Raw genomic sequence first — 18,420 nt, 5'->3', positions numbered from 1 at the left:
GAGCACTGTGACATTGCTGAGCCTCATGGAACCAAGGGGACCGTACTGACACTGTTTGGCACCATGGAATGCACCATTGTGACACTGGGAGGCCCCATCAAACCAAGGGTCCATTGTGACACCACAGGGCCTCATTGAACTGTGGAGACCATTGTGACACTTTGAGGTGTCATGGAACCAAGGGGCCATTGTGACACTGCGAGACCCCATGGAGCCAAAGGTTCATTGTGACATTGCAAGGCCTCATGGAACAATGGAGACACCATTAAGACACTTCACAGCCTCATGGAACCAAGGGGCCATTGTGACACTGAGGGGACTTGTGAGATCATGGAGACCATTGTGATACTATGAGGTCCCATGGAATAAGCAAAGCACTGTGACACTGTGAGGTCTCATGGAACCAATGAGACCATTGTGACCCTGGGGGTCCCCACAGAACCAAGAGGACCATTGTGATTCTGCGGGGCCTCATGAAACCAAGAGGCCTTTTGATACTGCAGGGCTGCATGGAACCAAAGGTCCAGGGTGACATTGCCGGGACTGATGTCATCAATGGTCCATTGTGACACTATGGAGCCAAAGGAGACCATTGTGACACTGCAAACCCCCAGGGTCCAAGGTCCATTGTGACATTGCAGGGCTCATGGAACAGAGGAGTCATCTGACATTGTAGGTCCTGGGGAACCACTTGTGATACTTGGTGGCCTTCTGGAACCTAGGAGATATTGTGACACTCTGGGACCCCATTGAACTAAGGGGACCACGGTGATAATGGAGGGCATCATAAAACCAATGGAACATGGAACAGGTCTGGCTGGTTTGGCCTCCCATGGACTGCCTGACTGGTCCAACTGACCTTGGCATGTTGGGGGTCTCTTCTTATCAGCTGCTGAAACACTGGGGCTCTGTGCTTTCCTTCCCAATGGAAAAGAATTCTCCTTCTCCGCCAGGTACCCATGGCCAGAATTGTGATATCACCTCCAAATTTCCGTATATCCAGGGATTGTTCCCATAGGAATATTGCCAGGACAAGTCTGGCTGGCAGTGGTATTACAAGGGTCACCTCCCATCTGTCCCCAAAACATTGGGGAAGGCTCTGAGCTTTCCTTCCCATGGGAAAGAACTGTCCTGCTTCTCCAGATGCCCATTGCTGAGATTGGACTTACACTTCCATAATTCCCTACATCCAAAGATAGCTCCCAGACAAAATATGTCATTTCTGACAAGTCTGGCTGGCCTTGGCCTACTTAGGCTCTCACCTGCCTTCCAAACACTGGAGCTCTGTGCTTTCCTTCCTATGGAAAAGAAGTGTCCTTCTTGTCCAGGTGACCATGGCCAGATTTGGGATTCCACCTCCAACACTGCCTGTTGTGACAGACTGATGGAGATTGTGGCTCAAAGGAGTTTGTGTGTGGGGGAGGAAGGGGCATGTCCAGCCTTGCCCTGCCCTGGAAGCCCAGCCCTGCCCTGCCCTGGAACCCCAATCCCCCCAGAGCCTCTATCCCAGCCCAGCAGTGGCTGCCAGTCCCTGGCACAGCACAGGCAATGCTCCACAGCCACCTCTGCAGCCCCCAGCCCAGCTCCTGAGGGACCAAATGAGCCCAAGCCCCACCTGGGGGAAGGGCCCAGGGAGACCAAGGGGTATTGAAGGCTGAGCACAAGGCAAGCACACATCTTGACCCTGCCTCCTCTTGGAATTTCCATCTGAACACTGCTGGAATCCAGGAGTTGGTAGCTGTGTGTGTGCTTCTCTATATCACATTTTTCTCTCTTCCTGTGTCTTCTTCTATTTTTGTCCCCTTGCAAATTTTGAGTAACTTAAAATTGAACAAGCTATGAATTTTTGAAGTTGAATGGGCCAAGGTAATGCTTTGAAAAGTGTTTTGTGTTGATTGAATGTTGTATTAAACCATTTGCCAAAGTTTCAATGATTTTCTAAAGTTGCCAGTAAAATCTGTTTTGTTGCTTTGAGCTCCTGACAATTCCTTGTTGGTATTTCTCCAGCACATCCAATTAAGAGGAAACAAACAACTGTAAATTCCTTTTAAATGTCTCATTAAGAGAGTTGTCTGGGGAATGGGAGTCAGGGCTTGTGTGTCCTGCTTGGCCCAGCCCAGGCAGGGCTTTCCCAGCCACATTCCACACTCCATTGCCCAGCTGGAGCCGCTGGTGCCTCTGAGTTGTGCTGCCCCAGCCCCAGGGACGCTCTCCTTGTCTGCCCATTCCCCCACGGTCTCTGGGCAGGGATGGCCTCAGTGAGGGCTGCTGACATCCTCAGCAACTTGGAGGCTGCTGCTGAATTTCCCTGCTCCAGAGGCTTGTTCAGCCTTCAGCTCTTCAGTGCAGGAATTCAGTGTCCCAGGGCTCATGAACATTCAGAACACCTGAACAAGCCCAACCTCTGGGAATCATTTGATTTATTTTTCCAAATCACTTGTTCAGCCTTCAGCTCCTCAGTTCAGGAATTCAGTGTCCCAGCGCTCATTAACATTCAGAACAACTTAACAAGCCAAGCCATGGGGAAAATTAGATTTAAGTGTTCAAATCTTTTGTGGTTAATTTGACAGATTTCAGTAGTGTGTTCAAAGTGAATGCATTATATGTAAAAAGACAGTGAGAAATATTTTTAGGTCCTGTTTAGGATATTTTCCTGTTCATAAATCAATATGTGCAGTCTCCAATTGACACTGAATCCAAGTACCTCCTCATGCAGTTGGAATACATATGAAAATCAAGACCCTTCATGGCTGACAATCAATCAGACTCTGTCCCTACCCCCAGCCCACCATTTCCCCCATCCAAGCCCTGGCACTCAGAGCAGCCTTGTGCAAATCTGAGCTCCCTCCAGCCCAGGCTGCACCTGCAGCTTTCAGCTCCTTGGCTCCCACTCCCACCTGCTTTCCTTGCAGAAGGAGCTGCCCGAGACACAGAGGGATGTTCATTTCTTGTCAGCCAACAAAGCCAAGGGAAGGCACAGCTCCATCAAATGCCAAAGTCATTCCTCTGCTGGATATTAAATCCACTTTACACAGCAGACAGTCTCAGAGCAATGGAAAACACCTTCTGTGCCCAGCACAGATCCCAAGGTCCCCCCAAACCCTCCCTGCCCCGATTCTGCCCCGATTTGCTCTTTGCACACACGAGTCACTGGCTGAAGTCAGGAGCTCCCTCCATGCCCAGAGGGATGAAAAGAGAGAAAGGGGATGAAGAGCTCTCCTGTGCAGAGCCAAGGTCCAAGTGCAGCCCCTGCACTTGTGGGAATCACAACTCATCAGGTTTGTGTCCTTTGGGCTCAGGGCCTGGTGACACTCAGAGTCCCAGAAAGGTTTCTTGCCAACAAACACAAAAAAAGTTGAACAAATGTTCAACAAAAGTTGAACATTTGAATAGTTTAAGAACCATCACAGCAATTCCCTCAGCTCTCTGGGATGTCCCAGCAGCATCTGACATGTCCACCATCCCCCATGGCTTTCTGAACAGGAATAGTTTTAAGCAAATACATAAGAAATGGAAATTCTGTGATAGGTATAACCACAGTGAGATACTCAATTCCGATTTTTTTTAACTTGAAAGATTTGGCCACTCCTTGAAGGTCAAAGCATGAAACCAGTCAGTTGAGAGGTGCTCAAATGACCAGAGAGACTCTGGAGGAGGAAGTCTGGGAGCAGCAGGAAGGACATAGATCAAGCTGATCCAGTGAAGGGATGTCCTTAGACATGGCCGTTTAAACAGGAGAGCTGGAAACACCTCAAGGAAGGGGATCATTAAATATTAGACTGAATGTCAGTGTCAAAGGTAGAGGGGATGATCTGTATTTCTTCTCCTGCCATCAGTAGAAGGATCCAGTAGATCCAGGAAATTCCTGTTCCTGCTAGGAAAAGTTTCCTGTTTCTTAAAAGTGCTAAAGTGACCCAGATAATAAAGATTTCCTTGTATATTATGAAACTAACAGACATAAAACCTGTGTCCCTTTCCAGGCAGACATCAGTTGTTGTCGGGTCCGGCTGTCTGTCTCTGCCCCGACACGGGTAGAGTGGTTCTTTGGTGGGCGCGATGCAAAGGACGAGTCTGGACTCTTCAGCTTTCGGTCTTCAGGTTGTTTATTATTTCTTATCTACAAAATTTTTCTGTCTGCCCAACAGAGGTCTGATCTGCAGGCAGTCACAGGCACTCTCTGACCACCCACGGGGCGGTCATGTCTTTTTATACTAAAACTTACGTATACAATATTTACCTTTATTTCCCAATGCTTTTCGCCCATGTTGGCAAGTGCACCTTCACCATAAACCAATCTCTAAGTGCCAACATCATCACAGGAGATGGAGGACAAGAAGAAGAAAGAAGAAGGACAAGACACGCCCCGATCTCTCCATCTTGTCTCCATAACCCCCCTGTACCAAAAACCTTAAAGTCTATATCTCACCCTCTAAATGTGTCTCTTTTACACCTTTTACTCTAAAGCGATTCTCTTGTCCTCAGACTCTTGTTACTTCTGTGGATGGATCAAAATCAAGCCGCCAAACACTCTTGGCAACATTCCAGGGTTTTCGAGACCCCCAAGGGTTCTCCTGGCATCTCTGGACATCGGGAACGATGTGCTGAGATCCCACAAGTTGTGTGCCCATGAACAGGCAGTGCCACTTGTGCCCTGAGGTGCCCAGCTGGGATTGGATCTCTCCGAGAGCACCTGAGGGAGAGCAGAGCACCTTGCAAGCCCCTTGCAGGTCCCTGACAGCCCCGCAGGGCTCCTGTGCCATCAACATCTGCTCTGCTCCAGTGTGAAACAGGGCCCAGCATGGTGCTGGGATCATCAGAGAGCTCAGGTGTGTGCTGGAATTCAATGGCCTCCCCATCCCGCAGCAGCCCTGCATTTCCCTGCTGCAGCCTTGGTCTCCAGCCCAGCCAGGAGGCTCTTTGGGCTCTGGAGTGTTGCTGCAGCCCCCAAGGGCAGCTGAGCTCTGCCTTTGGCGCAGTCAGGCCTGGCCAGCGCAGGCCATGCTCAGCAATTGCTTGTGTGTGCCTGGCCTTGCTGTCAGCCCCGTGAGCGGCTGCGTGGCCCCTTTGTGGCCCTGTGCTTGCCCAGCCATGGTGGCCCAGCCCCTGTGCAGGCCCAGCCCAGGCCAGGAGCATTGCGGCTGGGAATGGCCTCTGTGCCGTGGTGCCCACAGCAGCCTTGGGGCTCTGTGCCCCATGGCCTCCCTGCTGGGCAGCCTCTGCCAGCTCCTGCAGAGCCCCTGGCACCTGTGGGGCTGCACAGACAGCCCTGCCCCGGGCTCTGCCGGCCTCTGGGCCAGCAGAGAGGCAGCCAGGGCTGGCCATGGCTGGGAACAGGCCCTGAGCCCCCCAGGAGGATGGAGCTGGACCACAGCCAAACTCAGCCCAGGCCAAAGCTGGGCTCAGCAGCCAGGGCTGCCAACGCATGGGCACAGAGGCTGGCGCTGACAAATGTCCTGGGCCCCCTCCCTGCTCTGTCCATGCCACCAAGGGCACAGAGCAGCCTCCTCTCTGGGCCACTTGCCTGTTTGCAATGCCTTGCACAGGCGCTGGCCCTGCCCCACAAGGCCTGGCCTGAGTCCTGCCCCTGCACGCTCAGCCAGGCTGAGATGGACACTGATGGTTTCTGGGCCAGGCTCTCGGAGCCCAGCCCAGCTCCCTGCAAGCTCTGCCAGCTGCCCTGAGCTCTGGGCAGCACCAAGGGCCTCTCTGAGCCCAGCCCAGCCCAGCCGGCTCTGGCCCCACAGCTCTGCTCAGGCCAGGCTGCTCTGGCCACTGGCCCCACGGCCTCAGCCCCTGCCAAGGCCACAGCAGCAGCTGCAGCTGCCACAGGACTCAGCCCCAGCCATGGGGGAAGGTGCTTGGCCAAGGCCAAAGGAGGCTCCCTGGCTGCCCTGCTCCCCTTGGGCTGAGGTGCTGAGAGCTCTGCAGCCCCTGCTGCCATCCCATCTGCCCAGGGCAGCACAAGAGCCCCGGCCTTGGGGCCCTCAAGAGCTGCTCCTGCTCCAGGCCCAGGGCCCATGCCAAAGCTGGGGCAGCCACAAAGCTGTGCCCATTTCTGTTCATTGCTGCTCTCATGGGCATAGATCCTCAGCCACTTGGATTTTGCTGATGAGTTTTACTACTCCAGAGGCCTCTTCTTTCTCAAGCTCTTCAGTTCAGGAATTCAGTCAGGAAAGCTCATAAACATTTATGCAAAAATTCCAGAACAACAAAAGCCACAGGGAATATTCTATGTTTTTATAAATTTCTGTGAATAATTAGACAGATTTTAGAAGTGTATTCTAAGTGAATACATTGTATTGTCAACAATGCAGAAAGAAGTGTTTTGTCATGTTAAGTTTTCTTCTCCTGTTTGCAGACTGGTATCAGCAATCTCCAATTGATATTGACCTCTAGCACCTTCTAATCCAGTCTGAACAGGTATGAAAATCAAGAAACTTAATGGATGACAATCTAGAACACTTTGTCCCTATCCCATCCCCACCATTTCCCTCATCCAACCCCTGGCACTCCAATGGATCAGGAACCAGGTCTGTGATTCTGTGATTGGGCATTGGAATGGGCTGACCAGGGAGGTGGGTGAGTCACCATCCCTGGAGGTGTTTAAGGAAAGACTGGATGTGGCACTCAGTGCCATGGTCTGGGTGACAAGGTGGTGTTGGGTCCCAGGTTGGACTTGATGCTGTCCAAGGTCTTTTCCAGCCTGGTTGATTCTCTGATGATTGTGACACTGCAGGGCCCTGGGGAAGCAAGGGGCCATTGTGCCACTGCAGGACCTGATGGCACCAAGAGGACCATGGTGACACTGTGTACGACATGGCAGCACAGAGCCAAGGGGCCATTGTGACACTGTGGGGTTGGATGGAAGCAAGGAGTCCATGGTGACAGCCTGGTTCCTGGTGGCACCACAGAGGCCACTGTGACACTGCAGGGCCTTGTGGAACCATGCAGAGCATTGTGACAGAGCAGGACCTGGTGTCATGATGGGGCCATTGTGACACTGCAGGGCCCCATGGAACCAAGGGGCCAGGGCTGCTCCTCAGGGACTCCTGGAATGAAGGAAACATGTTTGACACAGTGGTGGCCCTTGGGACCAAGAGGCCATTGTGACACAGTGGAACCAAGGAGAGCATTGCTGCACTGCCAGACCTCATGGAACCAAGGATCCATTGTGACACTGTGGGGCCCAAGGATCCAAGGGACTTTGTGACACCAAAGGGTCCCATGGAACCAAAGGGACATTGTGACACTGGGAGGCCTCATGGAACCATGGAGACCATTGGGACACTCTGGGGTCTCATGGAACCGTGGTGACACCAAGTTGCCTGGGAGTGTTGATCTGCTGGAGGGTAGAAGGGATCTGCAGAGGGCCATGGACAGGCTGGATCCAGGGCCCAAATCCAGCAAGGTGAGGGTTAACAAGTCCAAGTGCCAGGTCCTGCACTTTGGCCACAACAACCCCTGCAGCACTACAGGCTGGGGACAGAGTGGCTGGAGAGCAGCCAGCCAGAAAGGGACCTGCAGGGACTGATGGACAGCAGGCTGGACATGAGGCAGCAGTGTGCCCAGGTGGGCAAGAAGGCCAATGGCTCCTGGCCTGGATCAGGAATGGTGTGGCCAGCAGAAGAATGGAAGAGATGGGCTGTTTGCAGTGAAGGGAACAGGGGTGGACAATGGGAAGAAATTTGTAGCACGAAGAGTAAAGAAAGCAAAGGTGAAGCCAAGGAAATGCTCAGGGCAGTTTGGGGGTTGCTGCCAGGCAGCCCTGGCTCTGAGCAACAGCGTCTGCAGTGGCACAGGAAACTCCCAGCTGATGGGAACAAACTTTCTGGCTGAGTGCAGAGGCCAGGACAAAGCTGAGTGGTTTCCCTGGTGTCCCGCAGGCCTTGCTGGCCCCAGGGGCTGATGGCATTTGTGCTCCCTCAGGTTCATGTCCCCACAGCAACAGCATGGGGGTGCTGGCCCTGCTGTGTGCAATGCAAACAGGGGCTGCTGAGGCAGTGCTGCCGTGTCTGTGCCTGCAAGGATGGGGCACCTGTGTGAGCTGGGGGAGAGGCCAGGGCTGCAGAGGGGGGATGTTGTTGGCAGCTGCATGAGGACGCTCTGGGACGCTGCCCTGGGCTGTGCAGCGCACTGGGCATGGATCAGCCCCTGCTCTGCTGCTCCTTCCCGTCTGCCCCAGGGCCCTTGCAGAGCCCCAGCCATGCTGTTTGCCCCAGCCTGCCCACGGCCAGCCTGGGGCTGCTCACGGGGGTTTCTGTGCTGAGCATTGGCCTGGCCGTGTTCTTGAGAGAGCCTGGGCAAGGAGCCTGGAGCCCCCAGGGCCTGGCCTGAGGCGTCAGCGCTGCCCCAGCAGTGCCCATGGCCTGTCCCTGCTGCAGCCCCGGCACTGCCACCCCCAGGGCTGTGCCCGGCCCTGAGAGCACTCAGGCCCTGCAGCAACACCAGGGCCACCAGGGCAGCGGGGCAGGGCCACGGCAGCAGCACTGGCAACACCAAGTGCTGCTGCTGCTGCTGCTGGGCACAGCTGCTGGGCCAGCACTGATCTGCCCCAGCTCTGCACACAGACATTGCTGCTGCAGCTCCAGAGAAGGCAACAAAAGGCCATCTCTGCAGAAAACTCTGCTGGGAGACCCTTTAGTTTATTTAAAGCCACAGAGAGTGTTAGGAACATTAATCCACAAACACCAGAGTTTTATGTCCAAAATGGAGACAGGGGAGTAGTTTCTAGCTTTATTCGAATAAAGGGAGAGGACATGGGGAATTCCCCTGGGATCTCTCCAATTTTTACAGGATGCAGCCATCTTTTTATCCTAATTTCCTGGCTGCATTTCGCTTCTCTCTTTCCATATTGGCTGAGGTACTTGGGAGGTACAGACTCCCCGATAGGCCTGATACCGAAGACTTTCCAAAGATTTCCCTCTAATGTATAACCCTGCCTTTTAATTTTAATTCTTATGGAATTTAGGGATTTTTCTTCCTCATTGTTTTTTATATCTCTCAATCTTTCATTTCATTTATCAGCAAAGCTAAAGTTTATTTGTAAAAGCAAATATCTTTTTCCATTCATCAATCAGTGGAATCCTTCCCGTTGTTTCTTTTATCTTCCAGAGCTAGTTTTATCTATCAGCAGACCCACAGCTTTCTTGTAAAGACAAATCCTCTATTCCTCTCAATAGCACAGCCCCTCATTGACACAGTCTATGGCCACAGGGAAGGTGGAGAGAAACAAAATGAGAAATGGCCTAGAGGAATGAGATGTCTTTCTGCACAATCAGAAAAAAGTAAAACAAAAGAAAAAACCCCACAACCAAAGCAATGAGAAGTATCCAATACTACTTTTATTGCAAGTGATTTGCAGAAATTGCCCAGCAGTTTAATGTTTCTGAAAGCATCCAGTCATCAGTCTCCACACTGCAGCCTTGAGCTCCTGGTTCCTCAGGCTGTAGATGAGGGGGTTCAGGGCTGGAGGCACCACTGAGTACAGAACTGACAGGGCCAGATCCAGGGACGGGGAGGACAGGGAAGGGGGCTTCAGCTGAGCAAATGTGCCTGTGCTGATGAACAGGGAGACCACGGCCAGGTGAGGGAGGCAGGTGGAAAAGGCTTTGTGCCGTCCCTGCTCAGAGGGGATCCTCAGCACAGCCCTGAAGATCTGCACATAGGAGAAAACCATGAACACAAAACAAACAAATGATAAACTAGCAGTAACTACAAGAAGCCGAAGTTCCCTGAGATAGGATTTGGAGCAGGAGAGCTTGAGGATCTGTGGGATTTCACAGAAGAACTGGCCCAGGGCATTGCCATGGCACAGGGGCAGGGAAAATGTATTGGCCATGTGCATGAGAGCATTGAGAAAGGCACTGGCCCAGGCAGCTGCTGCCATGTGGGCACAAGCTCTGCTGCCCAGGAGGGTCCCGTAGTGCAGGGGTTTGCAGATGGACACGTAGTGGTCGTAGCACATGATGGTCAGGAGGAAATACTCTGCTGAGACGAAGAACAGGAAGAAAAAGAGCTGAGAAGCACATGCAGTGTAGGAGATGTTGCTGGTGTCCCAGAGGGAATTGTGCATGGCTTTGGGGACAGTGGTGCAGATGGAGCCCAGGTCAGCGAGGGCCAGGTTGAGCAGGAAGAAGAACATGGGCGTGTGCAGGTGGTGGCCGCAGGCTACGGCGCTGATGATGAGGCCGTTGCCCAGGAGGGCAGCCAGGGAGATGCCCAGCAAGAGGCAGAAGTGCAGGAGCTGCAGCTGCCGCGTGTCTGCCAATGCCAGCAGCAGGAAGTGCCTGATGGAGCTGCTGTTGGACATTTGTTCTGTCTTGGCAAGGGGACGTGTAGAAAAAGTAATCATGGAATAGTTGGGTTTGGAGAGGACTTGAAATATCCCAGCACAGCCTGGGGGCACTTTCCCCCCACTGCCTGCCCAGGGCTCTGCTGCCTGGAGCTGTCCCTGCCAGCAGCTGCTTCCCTGTGCCCAGGGCTGGGCCCTGCCAGTGCTGCCAGAGCCCAGCCCAGCCCTGGGGGCTCAGCTCTGCCCTGCAGAGCCCTCCCAGCTCAGGCACTGCCCAGGGGCAGCTCTGGCTCTGCAGACTCTGCTAGAAACATGATAAAAACCTTGAGCTATTGGAAAAGTGACACTGATGCTCCCCCTAAGGGCTGATTTCTTTCACTGCCTGGTTTTGTAAGATCTGAGATAAAAAATTTCTCTACCAGAACTGAGGGATGATTATCTGTTTGCAATTTCCCATCCATGCAACCTAGAGCAGTAGATTAATAAAGCAGGATTTTCCCTTTTATTCAGGCCCTGCCTTGCTGTGCACCCTGTATAATCTACTTGGAAATGTTCTGCAGTTAAATGCCATGCTGGGAGCAGTCCTGAACAATGCAGCATCCTCCCCACACAAGGAGAACACTTCCAAGCCTCACCAGCTGTCTCCCCCACCCAGATCTTGTCCCCCAGGGCTGGGAGCAGCTGCCAGGGCTGGCTGAGAGCTGTCCCTGGCAGGCAGCAGAGTCCCTGCCCCAGCACAGCGCCCTGGGCTGCAGGACCCTGCTCTGCAGGACAGCCCTGGGCACCCCTGGCTGCTCTGCACAAGAGACAAGCAGAGAATGTACTCACAGGCTCTGCAGGCATTGGCATGTTCCAGCTTGAGGAGATGGCTCCAGGAGCTGCAGCTGCATTGTCCTGCAGCCAGAGGTTCCTGTGCCAAGGGCTGGCAGTGATTGTGCCCCAGGCACTTCTCAGCCCCTTCCCAGCCCTGACTGATTGAAGCTCTCTGTGCCTCTGGGCTGTGCCCGGGCTGGCTGCAGGCAGTGCCCCAGCCCTGCTGGGCTGGCACAAGAGCTGCTCATCAAGAGAAATGTGCTTTTGAAGCTCTTCTTGGTGACCAGGAGCTGCCTCTGTGCCAGGAGCCCAGCCCAGCTCAGCAGCACAGACACAGCACAAGGACTTTAATCAGCCTCTGGGGCTTTGTGCTCAGGCCCTGAACATCAGTCCCTGAGAGGGAGCTGAAGAAACCTCTGCAGAACTCCAAGGCAGAATCCAACTCCAAAGTTTCTTGGACTTGTAATGGGTCCCAGAGAGGGACAGGACTGAGCAAGTGTCCCCAGGCCCCAGGCAGAGCAGAGAACTGCAGGCAGTGATGACAGGTGGGGACAAAGAGAAGCCAAGTCTTGGTGCCCTGGGGCACAGCAGGGTCTGTGCCACCAAGGGCTGGGAGGAGACACCTTGTGCTGAGGCCCTGGGGCCTCCTGGCACAGCCCCAGCCAGGCTGGGCACTGTCAGCCCCTTGTGCTGCCCTCAGCATCCCCCCCTAGCCCACATCCCAGTGGCCTCAAGGATCTGCTGCAAGGAGTCCCTGGGGAGCCTTGCTCAGCAATGGCCCTGGGGGCTCCTTCATGCTCCCTGCAGGGACTGCAGCTTTTTCAAAGGACTTTGGCTTTGGCTTTTGCCTTGGACTCTCTGAGAGCTTTGTGCAATCCTGGCCTCCAATTATCTGCTGTAATTAGTCCCTGGAGAGGTTTTGTCAGTAACAACACTCAGTGGGGCTCATTAATGCTTCAGGGTACTTCAGTTATTTGAAGGTACTTGGTGTTTCCCTTTTGATACAGACTCTGTGAGAGGTTTGTGCAATCATGGCCCCAATTATCTGCTTTAATGAGTCCCTTGAGAGCTTTGCATGGACACTTAGTGGGGCTCATTAATACTTTGAGGTACCCAAGTTTTTTAAGGTACTTTGGATTTTCCTTTCCACACTGAGTCTCTGAGAGGTTTTTTGTGCCATCCTGGCCTCCCGTTCTGTCCTCCAAGGAGTCCATGAGGAGCCTGTGTTGGTGATTGACCTCACTGGGACCCAGTCATGCTTTAAGATCCTTTGAGTTTTTCCTCTTACTTTGATTCCTGTAAAGGTTTGTGCAATCTCCTCTCAGGCCCTGAGGTTCCAGACTAAGCTCCAAATGCACCACAGGGCTCATTAGGATCAAGTAAGTCCTGAGAAACCATGGCTCTGCCTTGATTTCCCTCTGGTCTTGTGCAGTTCATTGGGAAGGTTTCCTTTTACAGTTATGGAGAAATATTTCAAAGAGCTTCTAAGTAATAAGTAATCCTATATTAAAGCATGTCTTGTTTTGCTCTTCCTATGATACAAATGTGATTGCAGCATTCTGTGACTGATATTGATCCAGGGTTTCTCCTAAGGAGGTCTGGCCAGGTCAGTGAAGTTGTACCTTGAGAGGTTACCCAACCTTGCCCCACATTCCCCAACTCCATGTGAGACAAGATTTTCACTTTCAAAAATTTAAATGCTTTATTAAGACCTTATCAAAATACAACCGAAGACTGAATAAAGAAAAGGATACAATGCCAGGAGCAAAGGATTCATTCACCGTGTGCTCATATACAAAATGGATGTTCTGCCTTTTATACCTCTTGTCCCTCCCAAAGTCTTGTCAATCGACTCCTTCTTCACTGTCCAGTGGTGGAGATCACTGTCTCACACCTTGATTGGAGGTCAGGTGCTGCCATAGGAACAAGCCAAACCTCCCAAATGCCCCAGCTACTGAGGCCATCCTGTGATAGCAATGCAAGGGGGAGGGGAAGGATAACTGTACATCTACAAAACTTCTCCTAACATATATTTAATATTCACCCCTTAATTGTGAGAGTCAACCTTAGGACTACTCATCTATAACAAACCCCCCTTTTCTTTTTCTATAGGTCATTTTGCTCAAACAATTAAGAAAAAAACTTTCTCTGTCTCTTGAATGAGTCATGCCAGCATCTGTTGATGTGGGCAAGGACAGTGGGAACAGGAGAAAAAATCTCAGGTTTTCCTTAGACACACTCATTTGGAATGGACAAAAGGGCATCCCAGAGGTCCAGTATGGCTTTGACTCCCATCTACCGTGCCTGTGTGGCTGCTACCCATAGTTGGTGCATCTTAGGGGTGAGTCCAGAGGCCAACTTGGTCCTGCCCTCCAGTCCCTGTTGAATTAAAAGACAGCTGAGGAATTACAGAGGTCTGGAATGGCCTTTTGTCCCTACCTTACCATGACTATGGGGTTGCTGCCCACAGCAGGGCTATGGAGCCTTCTTGGTAGCAAACAAAGGGGCCAGCCCGGTCTTGCCCTCCTTCCTTTGTCTTATTTTCTTAAAGAAGCTGTCCCATTACCTTTTACAGTCCCTTGTGTACTTCCCCTCAACAGATGATGGTAATTCTCACCCATGAAAACAGGAAGACAGTTCCCGAGCTGGTTGGTGGAAGCTTGACTCTACATTTGGGCATCTTGGTGTTTTCCTGGTTGTCTCTCAGTCTCTGCTTGAGAGTCAATCTTGTTTCACCCAGCCTGGATGTTACAGTCCACTCTTTGGGCTCTTCTCCTGGGCCTTTGACTCTGTTGCCATGAGTCCATCCCCGCTCTGCAGCTCGCACGGCCGATTCAGTGCTGAGCAGTGCCTGAAAGGGACCTTCCCACTGAGGAGTTAGAGGCTGATCTCTCCTTGACTTGATCATCACCCAATCCCCGGGATTAATATTATGGATTCTGAAATCCAGGGTGGTAGTTTGAGGAATTGCCCCTTTATGTCTTACCCTTACTAAGGTTTGTGCTATAGACATCACTTATTTCTTGGCATTGGCTTCCCCTTCCTCATAGGTGGCAGCCTTCTGGGGTGAGGTCAGGAAGGGGAACCCAAACATCATTTCATAGGTGACACCCCCAGATCTGACTGGGGTTGGGTTCTAGTTCTTAATAAGGCCAAAGGGAGACATTTTATCCATGACATTTGGGTTTCAATCATTATCTCAACTAGAGCTCTTTTAAGAGTTTGATTCATTCTCTTAACCTGACCAGAACTCTATGGTTGCCATGGAGTGTGTAATTCCCATTTTACTCCCAGGGCCTGAACAACTTTCTGCAATATCTTTGATGTGAAATGAGTTCCCCGGTCTGAATCAATCCTGTCTGCCATCCCATATTGGGGTGTCCTGGTTTAGGGCAAATTTGGGAGAGAATCTCCAAAGGAGGGCCCCTCCAGAAAGCAAACCCACATGGCCCCTCCCCGCAGCCAATTTGGGAAGGATTCCTTCGAGAGAAGTGGAAAGAATCTGTTTATTTAACAGGCACAGCACCCCCAGCACACAAAAGGAACAATACCAGATGACACCACTCTGAAAAAGATAGCAAATTCAGAAAGTCTCTCTTGGGGGTGGTCGCTCTGTTATCAGTCCCTCTGGCGCTGGGGCAGCTGCTGCAGGCCACAAGGTGCAAATGCTTGGTATTCCCAGGTCCCAGTCTGGAGCAGGTTCAAGATGGTTCAAAAAGGAAAGGAGAAACAGTCCAGGAAGAAATTTGGACAGTTTAGATAAACTAACTAATGAGCAGAAGCAAGAGCAAGCAGAAGTGAAGCAGAAGCAAGAGTGAGAGAGCAACGCAAAAAGCGAAGGCAAAAAGCAAAAGCAGCACTATGTACTGCCCGTCTCTGTGTCCTGCCAGGCTGATAAGAAAACCCAAACAAAACTTTCCCTCTTCGGAGCCAGTCTTAAAGGCATAGAACATAATATCCAGCTTAAACAGAACACATGAATGGGGATACAAGCATCATAACGTCACCCTGGGACATTCCACCCCTTATCCCCATATCATCAACATACTACCACACATCATGCAGTTATTCACACAAAATTTCCATCTGTTCCCCCTAAATTTACAAGCAATACCCATCATGCCCTCATCACATCCCCACACTGGACCACTGAATCCAGGCCCTATACTACAGAGCTGCAGGATTCCCCCCTTTCACCTTACTCACTCAAAGCTCCATCTTTCACTTGCTCAGACCTTCAACACTTGCACGTTTCCTTTTATCTCATGTCTGCATGGTTTAATGTACAGGCAATGGCAGTAACATCCAACAAACAGTGATATTGCATATCATTCTCACCCCACAATCAGATCTCCCTGAGGTACACATCATGTTGTTCCATCTCTTTGCATTATCCACCATGTGCAACCTGCTCCCTGGGCAAAGACAACCCCACAAATGGGTTTGTCTGTACTCGAGGCAGAATTGATCCACACAGTCTTCCCTAACAAACCTCTGACATGCACCACTGGGACTTTATCTCCATCTGTTATATTCAGGGACTCAGACTGGGCAGGACCTGCTCGGTTGGTGGAACCTCGGGTGTTAACTAACCAGGTGGCCTTTGCTAAATGCTGCTCCCAATTTTTGAAAGATCCCCCACCCAAAGCTTTCAGCTGGGTTTTTAGTAGTCCATTATACCTCTCCACTTTGCCTGCAGCTGGTGCATGGTAGGGGATATGGTACACCCACTCAATGCCATGTTCGCTAGCCCAGGTATTTATAAGGCTGTCCTTGAAATGAGTCCCATTGTCTGACTCAATCCTCTCAGGGGTGCCATGTCTCCACAGTATTTGCTTTTCAAGGCCCAGGATGGTGTTCCGGGCAGTAGCATGAGGCACAGGGTAGGTTTCCAACCATCCAGTGGTGGCTTCCACCATGGTCAGCACATGGCGCTTGCCCTGGCGTGTCTGGGGCAGTGTGATGGAGTCAATCTGCCAGGCCTCCCCATACTTGTACTTGGACCCCTGCCCACCATACCATAGGGGCTTCACTCGCTTGGCCTGCTTGATGGCAGCACACGTCTCACAGTCATGGAAAACCTGAGAAATACTGTCCATGCTTAAATCCACCCCTCGGTCTCGTGCCCACTTATAGGTGGCATCTCTGCCCTGATGGCCTGAGGCATCATGGGCCCATCGAGCTAGGAATAAATCTCCTTCATGTTGCCAATCTAGGTCTATCTTTGACACCCCTATCTTTGCTGCCTGGTCTACCTGCTCATTTTTTTGGTGCTCCTCATTGGCTCTACTCTTGGCGACATGGGCATCTACATGGCGGACCTTCACAGGTAGCCTCCCTATCCTGGTAGCAATATCTTTCCACTCATCAGCAGCCCAAATTGGTTTTCCTCTACGCTGCCAGTTAGCCTTTTTCCACCTCTCCAGCCATCCCCACAGAGCATTGGCTACCATCCATGAATCAGTGTAGAGGTAGAGCTTTGGCCACTTCTCTATTCCTACAATGTCCAGGGCCAGCTGAATGGCTTTGAGTTCTGCAAGTTGGCTTGATCCACCTTCTCCTTCAGTGGCCTCAGCGACCTGTCGTGTGGTGTGACTGTGGTCACAAGGGTTTTCAGGATGAAGAAGAGACGAGAATGTTGACTCCATGATCAGAAGGCTTGATTTATTCTTTTATGATATATGTTACATTAGACTATACTAAAAAGCAATAGAAAGGAAAGGTTTCTGCAGCAGCTAGCTAAGCTAAGAATAGAAAAGGAATGAATAACAAAGGTCTGTGTCTCAGACAGAGCAAGAGCCAGCTCTGCCATGAGTGGTCAAGAAATCCAAACACCCACAGGAGACCAATCACCTGTTGCATTCCACAGCAGCAGATAACCATTGTTTACTTTGGTTGCTGTAACTGCAGCTTCTCACAAGGAAAAATCCTAAGAAAGGATTTTTCATGAAAGATGTCTGCGACATGTCACCTTTTTTTATTTAATTAAATTAAAAGGAAAAAGCGTTTGTAATTTTCTCTGCTGTACTCATGCTGAAGAAAAAGACAAACACTTGACAGGTTATCTGTTGCCAATCAAACTCCACTCAAGTGCTCCTGTGGAATGCACTGGGAATTTCTTCACCTGTAGAACATAAAATTCTATCACATTACTAAAATAATTCTATAATATAAGAAAATGCAAAAACAATGCAAAGAAAATTCAAGTCCAAGCAGCTGAGTTTCAGGAAAAGTCCATGGCTTGAAGATGTTCCTCTTTGCCATATCTGAAAGTTTCTTTTGGTCCTGAAACAGGCTTGCTACAGAAAAAGTCCATCAATAGTTATCAAATGTCCATTGACAGTCTTCAAAGAATTTCGAGAAAATTTCTGAAATGTCTTGCCACAACTTGGGCTGAAGCCAATCCCTGCCTCTGAGCTGCTGCCAGCTCTTTCACCCTTTTTTATTTAATTAAATTAATTTTTTTTTTTTTTTTTTTTTTTTTTTTTTTTTTTTTTTTTTGTCTTGTTGGAAAGAGCAGCAGCAGCAGCAGAGGAGCCAGAGAGAGGCCCTTGGGGGCCCTGGCCCATGTGGAAGAATCAGGAACCCCAGACCTGGCCCACAGAAAGGTGGCCCAGGACCAGAAGGGGGAAGCAAAGCCCCCAAACCCAACAGGAGGCCGGGAGGTGGCCCTGGCCCAAGCAACCAAGCCAGACAGCCCAGGCCCAGCCCCCGAGGCAGGCTCTGCATTGGCACAGACCCGCACCCTGCTGCCAGTACAATGGCAGAAGGGGTGACCAAACGCTTCCTTTCCCCAAAATCACCGAGGCATGCCGGCAATGGGAAGACAGAAGTTGTCCCGAGAAACCTCGTCTCGGGTCTGGGGATGTCCTTTCCCCACAGCAGACAAGCGATGCTCGCTTCCTGCTGTGCCCTCTGCCTCTGCAATGCAAATGCACCAGGTGTTCCCATCAGCTTCACGGCCCCACCGCCACCCCCTCTGGGTTGGGGACCAGGGGCAGAACTTTCGGGACCCACCTCCCCCTCGCCGCTGGGGCGCGCGAGGGGCGGCAGAGAGATCTGCATCCCCCAGGGGGAAACCCCGGACCAAACACCCCCCAACCCGCCAAGAATGCTGATCTTGAAAACAGGCAGCCGGGCTGCGCCCACAGCCAGCTGTCGGGCCATGCCTCCTCCATGGAAGGACAGGCTGACGCCCTCTTCCCCTGTCCCAGCTCCCCCCGTAGGGGCAGCCCCGGGACAGCCCGAAAAACTCGGGGAGGAAGTCACGCTGGATGCAGGAGGCACCGCTGCAGCTGCCGCCGCCGGCTCCAGGG

The 18,420-nt window shown here is 51.6% G+C and overlaps 2 protein-coding genes across 2 annotated transcripts in view; both read right to left on the bottom strand.

Moving 5' to 3' along the window:
- Window positions 1-18,420, bottom strand: part of LOC143692629 (uncharacterized) — a 331,852-nt gene that overhangs the window by 156,665 nt on the left and 156,767 nt on the right. The window lies entirely within an intron of this gene.
- LOC143692562 (olfactory receptor 14J1-like) lies at window positions 9,377-10,309 on the bottom strand. The gene has a single exon (XM_077172809.1). The coding sequence runs from the start codon at window positions 10,307-10,309 to the stop codon at window positions 9,377-9,379; it is 933 nt and encodes a 310-aa protein (XP_077028924.1).

Source organism: Agelaius phoeniceus (genome assembly GCF_051311805.1).
Source record: "Agelaius phoeniceus isolate bAgePho1 chromosome W unlocalized genomic scaffold, bAgePho1.hap1 SUPER_W_unloc_2, whole genome shotgun sequence".
In the NCBI taxonomy this organism is placed as follows: Eukaryota; Metazoa; Chordata; class Aves; order Passeriformes; family Icteridae; genus Agelaius; species Agelaius phoeniceus.
Note: the sequence above shows the minus strand (reverse complement) of the source record. Positions and strands in the feature narration are given on the sequence as shown.

What these genes read in the sequence shown, in the direction of transcription:
- LOC143692562 (XM_077172809.1), bottom strand. Translation starts at nt 10,309, where the DNA reads ATGTCCAACAGCAGCTCCATCAGGCACTTCCTGCTGCTGGCATTGGCA.